Genomic DNA, 10,638 nt, shown 5'->3' on the forward strand with positions numbered 1-10,638 from the left:
TACATTCAAAATTCATCATTACACCACTCCTCTACTCCAAAAAACCCTATCTCTAAATACAATGTGTGAGCATGTCAGCCTCAGTTTGCAGGAAGCCAGAAATGTCCACACACAAGTAACAATTAATTAAGGGTAATGAAACTTAGTAGGATGATAAGTTGTGGCCTTGAACATCCAAACCAGGAACCAGCAACAATGCTGCAATACAAAAATCAGTGTTGTCAAGGCACAAAATTTCCAACCCTTCTTCCTACCTCACATCTACCATCCTACCAATTATCATTTAGTTCCCTACACTGTTTCCTAAAATAGACTGGAACTATTCAGACATTCTGTATTTACCATAGATCAGTAACACCTCAATGAAGCGTTATAAAATTCAAAGAAACACATCCAGAAAGACCAAATTGGTATTTTCTATTTGGTGCACAATTCATCAAAACACGAAACTTATGATGGAACTAATTGATAGGTGGTCTTAAGCAGATAAAATGAGAATTGTATTTACACACATGAATGTACTTGGAATGGAAGCTGCACATGCTTCAGGTCAGGAGGTACATGTGCATATATATTATATTCAGAGACAGGGCTATGTCATAGTAGGTCCACTGCTGAATTTTGAGTATATTGTTTACCACATGTTAATACATCTTTGGTGAAGTACAAAAACAATTCTGGGTCATGTTACATCATAAATGTTCATTTTTGGCTAGCTTATTAAAATGATGTAATTTTGTGGTAAGTTTAAACTACATACTTAAATTGTGTAATAACAATAATCAAGTACATATGCGTAAGACTTGAGGTTCTCACAGCGGTGAGTATAAAGATTTCCGTCTTCTGGGTTGTTGCGCTGTGTAGTCTAGTCGATATTAACCAACGTTTCAGAGGTCATACTGCCTCCGTCATCAGGGCTGTATGACCTCTGAAACGTTGGTTAATATCGACCAGACTACACAGCGCAACAACACAGAAGATGGAAATCTTCAAGTAAATATGCCTTAAAAGAATTCCCATAGATTTCCATTTTTAGAGTAAAACAATGTGAAACTAATCAAATGTTCCAGTTACTGCCATGTTAACATTGTAAAAATAGCATGTGTAACATTCTTCTTTGTATATACTTCCTGAAAACTGATAATATTTATGTAATAGTGATTCTGGGAAAGCTCAATGCTTGTGCACTTCATAAGTAGTCCTGCATCAAGACTGCCAACTGTCACTAAACTTTGACAGTGATGCCACACAAAGTAATATCATTTTGCAAAGAAAGGCCTGCTTACTATATTTGGACATAAAAGAGACGCAGTATTGAGAATGGAGAAGATTACCAAACATAACATTCCATAAATATTTTTCTGCTAGTCACCATACAGACTTTAATGCCCACATTTCTGCATGTCTTTCATGAAGTGTATTTATTGTAGGTTTCAATTTGTGTTCAGTATAAAGAAGAACAATATATTTTCCTGTCATTAATAGATTTGTGATGGTGGTATGCTTTTGTTTCTTGGAAGTAAGAACCACATTCTGAAATGTTATTTAACGGGTAAAATCAACAATGAGGTAGACACAGAACATAGCATGCATTGTGGGAAAACAAGAGATGTATATAAAATTTTGGCTGGGAAAGATCATGCTCATCTGAGAGGGCTCTGTTCTCCATACAAGTCATATTCAAATCACAGATTACTTAAGACATGTATTAGCAAAAATACATTTCTATTAAAAATTATAATGCACATGGTTGGTTTCATTACATCATTTACAAGACAAGTAAAACATACTGTCATGTCTTGTTGAAAATAAGTTTTGAATAAGTATATGGCATTGCATGAAACATGTAACTGTCCTCTAAAAGATGTTATATGTTTACAAAAAGTCAAATTTAATTGTTTATTTTATATGATAAGGTTTCACCACATCATCACAATGGATTGAACTCAGTTTGAAACATATTCAATCATACGAGGTGCGATCGGAAAGTTTATAGACTGCACCTATAAAAACCCGTACACTTATCTCAGGTATTAAATTCATCCATCACCCTCGAAGTAGTTCCTCTGGGAGTGAACACAACGATCCCAGCGCCGCTGCCAAGCCTGGAAGCATCCCTGGAAATCTTTCTTTGTCAGCCTGTCAAGCATCATCTGCGATTCTGCCTGAATCTCTTCTATCGTCTCAAATCTCCTTCCCTTTAGCTGAATTTTCATCTTTGGGAAGAGGAAGAAGTCACACGGCGAATAAGGAGGGTGCGGGATGACGGCCATGGTGTTTGAGGCCAAAAACTGCCGAACTTTGAGGGCGGTGTGCGCTGGCGCGTTGTCATGATGCGTCGCATGTGGAGTTCTTCCTTTAGAATCAGCTGACAGGTCCCATAGCCTATCCCAACAATGTCGCACAAGTCGTTGATGGTACGACGTCGATCGTCGTGAATGGCCTGCCGAATCTTCGTAACATTTTCGGGCGTTGTGCTCGAAGATGGTCGTCCAGAACGCTCGTCATCATCGACAGAGGTTCGGCCATTTTTAAAACGTGAATGCCACACAAAAGTTTGTGCACGACCCATTGCGGACTCCCCAAATGGTTGCTTTAGCATTTCATAGGTTTCCGTAGCCGTTTTGGCGAGTCTTTGCCAAAATTTGATGCACACGCCATTCCGAAATGGCAGGAGGGTCGGTGTAATGCACTACCAAAACGCCCGTAACTAAGAAACAAATGCTAATTCGATGATGCCGGCTGGCACACTGATTCACTATGAATGTAGGCCGCACCCCCCAGCGGCAGAAGCTCGTACTACATCCGGTTTGCCCGCTATTGACACAGTCTGGAAACTTTCCGATCGCACCTCGTATCAACTTGAACTAAATATAACTGCTACATAGTTTCTTCCTCACTGTCAGTAATGAAGCATTTACACTCAAGTTTCAATAAAAAAAGTAAAGCAGTCCTGCCACATTCCACGTAGGTCACTTGGAAGGAGAGGAGATAATAGCTCCTACTCATTCTTCACACTGGCACTAGATGGTGAGTGGCCAGCACCACGCCCCGGCCACACTTTACCCCTGGTACCCATTGTATAGGAGGCTGGGCGGACCCCAGAGCATCTGGATGCAGAGTCTACAGGAAAAAATCTCTGCCCCCACCAGGGATTGAACCCGTCGTCCAGCCCGTAGGTAGTCACTATACTGACTGAACTATCCTGGCTCAAGAGTAAGTTTCAGTACATAACACTGAATGTAGATTCTAAATCTAAATCAGCATTTCATGGATCATATAAGAGTGTTGCAAGAGATGATTAAGGGTCACATGCTTATTTAAAATGAGGACACAAAAAATAATATTCTCAAAAATCCCTGTGTGTGCGCGCATGCACGCACACACTTCAGTATGTAATCCTAATAAATTAATCTTACATAACCCAGTGTGAGAAAAGAAGATATTTAACAATTAAAGTGAAGTCAGTCTATGGAAGGTCAGGAATTTGGATATGTAATAAAAGCAGGATGTAAGGAATTTGAGATTAACAAAATGACTGACGACACTAGCGAGCACCAGAAGTGGAGAAGTCATGATCACCAGTTGCCAGACTACACATTACCAATTAAGATGATTTAGGAAGACCACACACGAGATGGTTCGAACAGTCTTTGTAACCTTGTAACAGGTCTAATAAACATAAACCTCAGAAGAAAGAATAATAAAAATTAGAATCAATGAATTAAAGTCACCATCCTTCTGTATGGAAAGTCTCTGCTTATGCCAACTTCAGAGAACTGACTCTCTTCTCATAAGCAGCCCAAAGTTTGGTACGATATTCCTGTGCAGCCTGTACAGGATCTGCAGCTTGCACAATTCCCCTGCCAACAACAGCAATATCAGCACCTCGAAGCATTATGACATCTTCTGGGGAGTTATATTGTTGTCCCAACTCCCCATCATTCTGGCAATCCAAACTTACACCAGGTGTCAACTGCAGCAATCCAGGATTATTAAGAGTGCTGGGAGTCTGACATACCACACCAACCACAAAGTCTGGATGCTTCTTACATATTTCCATCGAGGCTGAAAGAACACACCTACTCATAATTCCACTTTCTTAAAGTGATGTTACAATTAAAATGGGTAAGAAGTTTAAATAACTAGTTACGAGGGTTGGTCACAAATGTCATATAATGACGTGTTTCAATGACAATAAATTACAGTTTGCAGTCTGCTGCTTCTGATTTACTTGTTAATAAATTAATTAGCCAGTGTTTAGTGAGGTAATGAAGAAAAACTACATTCAATTCATCTATACTTAGACCTTAATAAATAGACCTCCATTGGGGCATAAAAAAAAGATGATGGAGCCAATGCTTGTGCCTCTGCTTTACAGATTGGAATCCACTGATTAAAAATTTCTGGATCAATAATGGATGCACACCAACCAAAATACAAAGGACAGTCATGACTATGGGTTGTTGTGTTAACACATTATGTACCTACATCTAATTCTGTCTCCCTCCATCTTATTTTACAGCAATAAAAATATAACTAGACATTTATAACACTTAATTTCATAGTCCATAGATTTTAAGTTAAAGATATATTCCTAAGTGTATGAGATATTGGAAAGGAAGCAAAGATGAGAACAATAAGAGAAGGAATAACAAAAGACAATAAAGTATCAATATTACTAATGATGGTATTGTACATTGAAATGCTGCATGGACTTCCAGGTACATATGAATATATCAGAGGAACATGCTGCCCTCATATTCAGCTCTCCAAAACACTGGTTCATATACAAGTCCATACAGAGTGACAACCCACAACAACATGGATGTTCTTGCTTCTAAAGCTAATGCAAGTTTTGATCATTTCTTTGAAACTTTTCCAGCAATACATTTCAAATGCCAAATACATTCAGTAATATAATTTTATGATTAAAGTGAAAATAAATGCATCAACTTTACTCAGACTAGTGCAGAACTTTCTTGTTTCCAATAACATTCTGACCTTCTACGAACTTTCATTCTGTGCATTAAGATTTGTACAACACAAAATATTTTATTGTGCAGGAAAACTACACACTTTTAATCATTTTATGACATATATCCATGCACCCATATTTTAGATATTTTATAGACTTCCCACTATTCTTACTGAAAATCTTAGAACTCTACTAATAAAATCATGTCTGCATTTATGTATATTGCTTGCTTACCTTGGAAATTTTTGTTTCCATCTTAATTCTCAATAATGTCCAAGTTTTGTCTTGCACTGGAGAAAGTAGTTCTGAGACATACATAATCTTCAACAGCATTTTTATAATTAAATATCATGGTTTAAATTCACCTGATCCACCAACCAGGCACCTCTGCATAACAAAGTAAAGTATAACTTACAAGAAATATAACTGGGTGTGGTAAGATTCCCAGCAGAGCTCATCTCCACAACTATAAAACAACCTCGATGGAGATCAGCAACAGCAGATTTCAATCCTGTTATCACACCTTCGCCTGGTACTGGATGGACTGTCACAAGATCAGCCCAAGAACAGATTTTGTAGGTCCCATGTGAATACTGCAGACTCACAGTGTGACCGATATCAGCAAATTTTCTGCATAAAAAACAATAAATTAATCATTGTCCTGACGAAACATCAGCCAATATCTGCCAGACTACATGGCATAACATCCCAAAAGCTCTTATGAGTATTATAGTGATGAGATTCTGATGGAGTACATACCTATCCTCAATCAAGAGGAAATTATGTTTCTGAGCTGCAGCAAGTAATTGTTGGATGAGCTGAGCTGAGAAGTCTTCCACTATATCAATATGGGTCTTGAAGAGGCATACATATGGACCTACAGTCTCAGCTAAAGCTATCAACTTGGAAGCACTTGTCACATCAGCTGCTACACATAAGTTACTCTGCTTAGCCACCATTATTTTCAGCAATTTTGCTGCTACAGGATTAGTTGCTTGATCTGCCCGTACACTGAATGGCAAAGACAATCTGGATGGTTTCACACTCTCTGCAAATAGATTAGTATGTTCTTAAAATATTATCTTACATGTAACATCATATTAAAACAACAACAGGAGGCACTGTGAAGCAGAGTTGTTGGAAGACAGAGATACATGTTGTTAGATGACCACATAAACTAGAAACATCACAGAAAGATGATGAACCCAGGATCTGCATGAACGGATTGGCAAATGAGACCGGGATGTTTGAACATTTTTCATTTCTACTCCTGATTTATACCTGTGAGGGGTTGTGCTGTGAAGAATGTGCTATCAAGGTGTATCTGGCTTGCTGCAAGGTACTTCTTCACACTGTCCACTATCTCTTGGTTTACTCGTCCAGCATCTTTTAGAACTTGTAGAATCTGGAGCCAACAACATTCACTATCACTGTCAGTCAAGCAAATGAAATATTTCAAGAACTGGTAAAGAAATCCTCACTTAATGGTACCTGCACCTTGTCGTGGTGGTGGGGCTTGAGTACCTCAGTGATCCCAAGAGCTATGCTGGCAGTAGCACAGCTACTGGTAGGGCCTCCCTAGCCAGATTGGTCGAGGGGGAGAGGTCAGACTAAGACAGGTACCCTGGTCCTCCAGGTTGGGGGTTGGACGCAAGGCTAACCTCGATCAAAGCCTCGGACAGACGGACCTAACAGAAGACCGAATGGAAGAGGCCATGGACCGAATACGGACCGGAGAGCCATAGAAGAAGAAGAAGGTAAAGAAATATATTACAAAACAACCTGCTTTATGAAGATTAAGATTATGAGATGTGACAGTATAGAAAGAAAATATAAGGTATATACAGAAAAGCAGAGCAAGAGTATAGAAGGAAAAAATTAAAGAGAGACAATAAGGAACCAAAACAATCTGAGGGAATTTAAGGATACCAAGATAGCTGTCTTCTGGGCTGAAACACTATACAATATGGAAGAATGAATGTCTTGGAAGGTAAATTAACAAATAAGAAAATAAGATGGCATGGATGCATTTAAAAAATAAACAGATAATCCAAAAGAAAGTTCTGGACCAGAAAGTAAAAGAAAAATGACAAACAGGGAGCCTGAGATCCAAACTGGAACAACAGGTTAAGAACTATGTCATACAGAAGGAAAGTAAACAAAGGAAGAAAATGAGGAGAAATTGTGGAAAGACATAAGTAAATGGTAAGGCTTGAACGTCAGATGACCAATATAAAGTGAAAATGTCTTAGGAACAAGACAAAGAAGTTACAGAAAGCTATTCAAATGAAAACCTATACCTGATTTCACAGACTACCAGTAGAAAACAGAGTTAAATTTTAGCTGAATTCAAATAAAGTAAATAATATATAATTTCTGCATATGTATGTGTCAGTTTGTACTATCTGCCATTCCTTGTTTCTGCAATGTATCTTAACTGTTCTTTGTGTCACACCACTCCAAAGTTGAAAAGTCACATTTAAGCACTTTAGGTTATATACTAAACATTACTGATATAAAGGGAAGAATAATTACACATTCATTTTTATTCATCATTTTATATATAAAAGTCTTTCATCTGGACACAAAAAGAATGTGTTTAAACTGTCTCCTTTATTTAAAAAGACTTATATTATTACACAGAGTCACTGTATAATGTTAAAGATCAATGGTGAACATTACTATGCTACATAGAAGACAAAGTTGGAGATCAGGGAAGCATGCATCACAGAGTCCAACAAAAAAACTGCCTCTGAATTCCACTTACTTGAACAAATTACAAATCACCAATCTCTTAACTTACTAACTGCATGGAGTACAGTTCTTGAGAAAATTATAGTTGTTCAGCTAGTCAAGAAATTCAGTACCTCTTACAGAACTCAAAGTTCATTACCATGTTCACAATAGCCCTCCCACCAGTTCCTATCCTGAGCCAGATGAATGCAGTCTACATCCCCACTCTAACTAAAGACACATTTTGACATGTTTTCCAGCCAAAATTTTATATGCATTTCTCATCTCCCATTTCTTAGTGTATGTAACTGACCTTCCACAGTTGCATAGGTTATATAATGTTCAACAGGAAGCTGAAAGTTAATGCTTGAACTCTGAACTGTCCGACTCAGATTCAGTGACCTAACACATATCTGCCTTACCTGGGAGAGGGTACATAGGCTATGCATGGTGACACCTTTCTCTGAAAGATTGTAATTGCCTCCTTGCTCACGATCCACTACAACAACAGCAGAGGTCACACGTAGCCCTTCAGATTGCAGGTCCTGCAACACAAATGTTACATTTAAGTAAATAAAGCTTCATAATATAAGTAACTAGTAGCAATTGTAAGGCACTGTTATAATACATCAATGTATATTACACCCATGAAAAATACAAGCTACCCAAATTAATTATCAGCATTTAAAATACAATGGAGTTTCAATATAATGTGACTCATTATGTATGGGTTCAGATAACATAGGGCCAAGTTTTTCATTCTGAAAATAAAGATGTACTGTGTATATGACATTAACGTTAAACTATTATATGCTTGAGCTTCCAAAGATCCATTTAATTGATTTTAAGCTTTCATGGTGATCATGCTTTTGGTTGGTGGCCAACTTGTACCAGCACCCAAACGCACAGTCCACATCAAATACCTATTTGCATAGTAATGCAGCAATAATGTAGGATAAAGATTTCTGCTTGCCCAACTATGATGTGGAAAATGTCACAGCTTTTCTGATTCACACTGCTTGGGACAGGCTTTCTCTTTCAGGTAATGACCTTACCAAGTCTTGTATGTGCAGGAAGATGATAAAGCCACCTAGGCCATCTGGTTTTCCCAGTCTTATACAAGACTTCATTAATCATTACCCCTAGAGTGCTTTGTTTCCTGTATCATATCCCTTTCATACTATATGTGTCCACATGGTGAGGTTATGGTGTAACTGGGTGCCAGTTGGAATTACAACAATTTTTGTGCATTTCCTATAGCACATGAAAACTGAAGATTTGTTATCATGAGTAATGTACCATGACACCCGGGTGGTTGGAAGTTTGGGACCATAGAATCTCTAATACTTACCATGATCGTTTCCAAAATGCTGGAGCCACTTGTGACAACATCTTCAACAATGACACACTTATCACCTGGACTGAATTTTCCCTCAATCAGTTTCTTGGTGCCATACTTTTTTGCCTCTTTGCGGCGAATAACCATCGGAGTTTTTGAATATGAAGATATAAGAGTAGCAATTGGCATTGCTGCATATGGCACACCACATAGCTGATTGCAATCTATGTCTTTTATAGCAAATTCCCACAGCAATTCTGCAACAGTTTCCTTTAAAAAAACAGTATTACAATAATATAAAGTATTCTTCCTCTGAATGGCAAATGTGTATCATAATCATTCAATGCCAGCAACAGCATGCTGCTCTGTGGTAACCAAGAGGTCCAAACTACACTTTATGAAGTTTACACTCTCTAACTCTGAAACAGGATTTCAGTATTAGAAATTTGCTACCTGATACCTTGATGAAGCACTATTTTTAAAATTCTATAATTAGAGTTAAAGTACTCTGATGTTCTAAGAAGTAAACAAATAATTAAAAAGCATTCAGACTTGAAATAGTCACTAAGTCAATAATGAAAGAGAACTTAAAAGAATACAAGTCCCAAATCCAATGCATGTGAACATGTACATGCAATCAGTTTTCGTCTTCAGGTGTATTGGGCAGGGGCACCTAGACTGTTGTGTCCGATAAAAAGAGCTAATCTCAATCACTGGACAACCCGGGTCAGAACGGTAACATAAGTATACGCACCTGAGGTCAGATTTTGTCGACGAGAGAAAATAAAAAAATATAGAAAGCGTGTGAAAGTCAAAGACTAAAACTAATGTGGAAACGTCATATACATTTCAACCTTGGACGATGGACAAAGTACAAAAACCCAATAAACCTGATTATGAAGTGCCGATCCTTGGACCACTGGCTGGGAAAAACGGGCTTGTTCTTGAATAGGAACACGTGCACGTAAGACACAAAACACACTGATCGTGATTCTATCTGAATTACCTCATGCTTATTGTACAAACTAAGCCTGAATCACAATTTGAGAACTTAGAATCTGGGGAATTTTCTATTCAACGCTTTTTCTCTGAAAGGAAAGCTGTAACAAAGATTACTCATACAGACCCACTTACCAAAATTGCCGGATAGGATATAATACTTCTCAGATCGATGTAAACAGGAGAATCTATACTAGATTTCATTTTAAACAAGCCAAATTTCACAGCCTCGATCTCGTGTAATTTTATAATAAGATCTTTAAGTTTGCTTTCAAACTCCGCCATTACGCATGCAATGAACAAAATTGATGTGTAAAAGAGAAAACTGTGCCCTCTCTTCTTCAATTGCAATACAGCCTGTCACGGATTATCCGAGAAACAGAAGAACGAAGAAAACAAATCTTTTACCACAAGATAGCAGGACAGTCATTGAACACATTTTTTTTTTAAAATCTGTTAATGGCAGTGTTACACACTTTTTATTTCAACATACCGAAATATTACCAAAAAAACAACAACTGTGAATCAGAATTTGGGTTCATTTAACATAAAATTTTAATTTTGTTATAACTATATTTGTATTATAAAC

General features: G+C 37.6%; 1 protein-coding gene across 1 annotated transcript; it reads right to left on the reverse strand.

The window, feature by feature from the left end:
- Positions 1-1,685: 1,685 nt before the first annotated feature.
- Positions 1,686-10,428, reverse strand: r-l (rudimentary-like). Its single transcript, XM_022059401.2, has 7 exons — positions 10,185-10,428; positions 9,063-9,320; positions 8,134-8,256; positions 6,260-6,383; positions 5,738-6,026; positions 5,394-5,608; positions 1,686-4,068 (listed from the first exon to the last, which is right to left on the reverse strand). The coding sequence occupies exons 1-7, from the start codon at positions 10,332-10,334 to the stop codon at positions 3,761-3,763; spliced, it is 1,467 nt and encodes a 488-aa protein (XP_021915093.2). The 5' UTR covers positions 10,335-10,428; the 3' UTR covers positions 1,686-3,760.
- Between the last annotated feature and the right edge of the window lie 210 nt (positions 10,429-10,638).

This window comes from Zootermopsis nevadensis, unplaced genomic scaffold (assembly GCF_977971745.1).
Source record: "Zootermopsis nevadensis isolate Lab colony 2312 unplaced genomic scaffold, Znev_1.0 Znev_ptg000003l, whole genome shotgun sequence".
Taxonomy (NCBI): Eukaryota; Metazoa; Arthropoda; class Insecta; order Blattodea; family Termopsidae; genus Zootermopsis; species Zootermopsis nevadensis.

Bases quoted from the DNA above. Each gene is read 5' to 3' on its own strand.
- r-l (XM_022059401.2), bottom strand. From the start codon at position 10,334: ATGGCGGAGTTTGAAAGCAAACTTAAAGATCTTATTATAAAATTACAC. The intron at 6,027-6,259 runs GTATAAATCAGG...ATCTATTTGCAG, and splicing joins CACAGCACAACCCCTCACAG to AGAGTGTGAAACCATCCAGA. The intron at 5,609-5,737 runs GTATGTACTCCA...TTTTTTATGCAG, and splicing joins TTCCTCTTGATTGAGGATAG to AAAATTTGCTGATATCGGTC.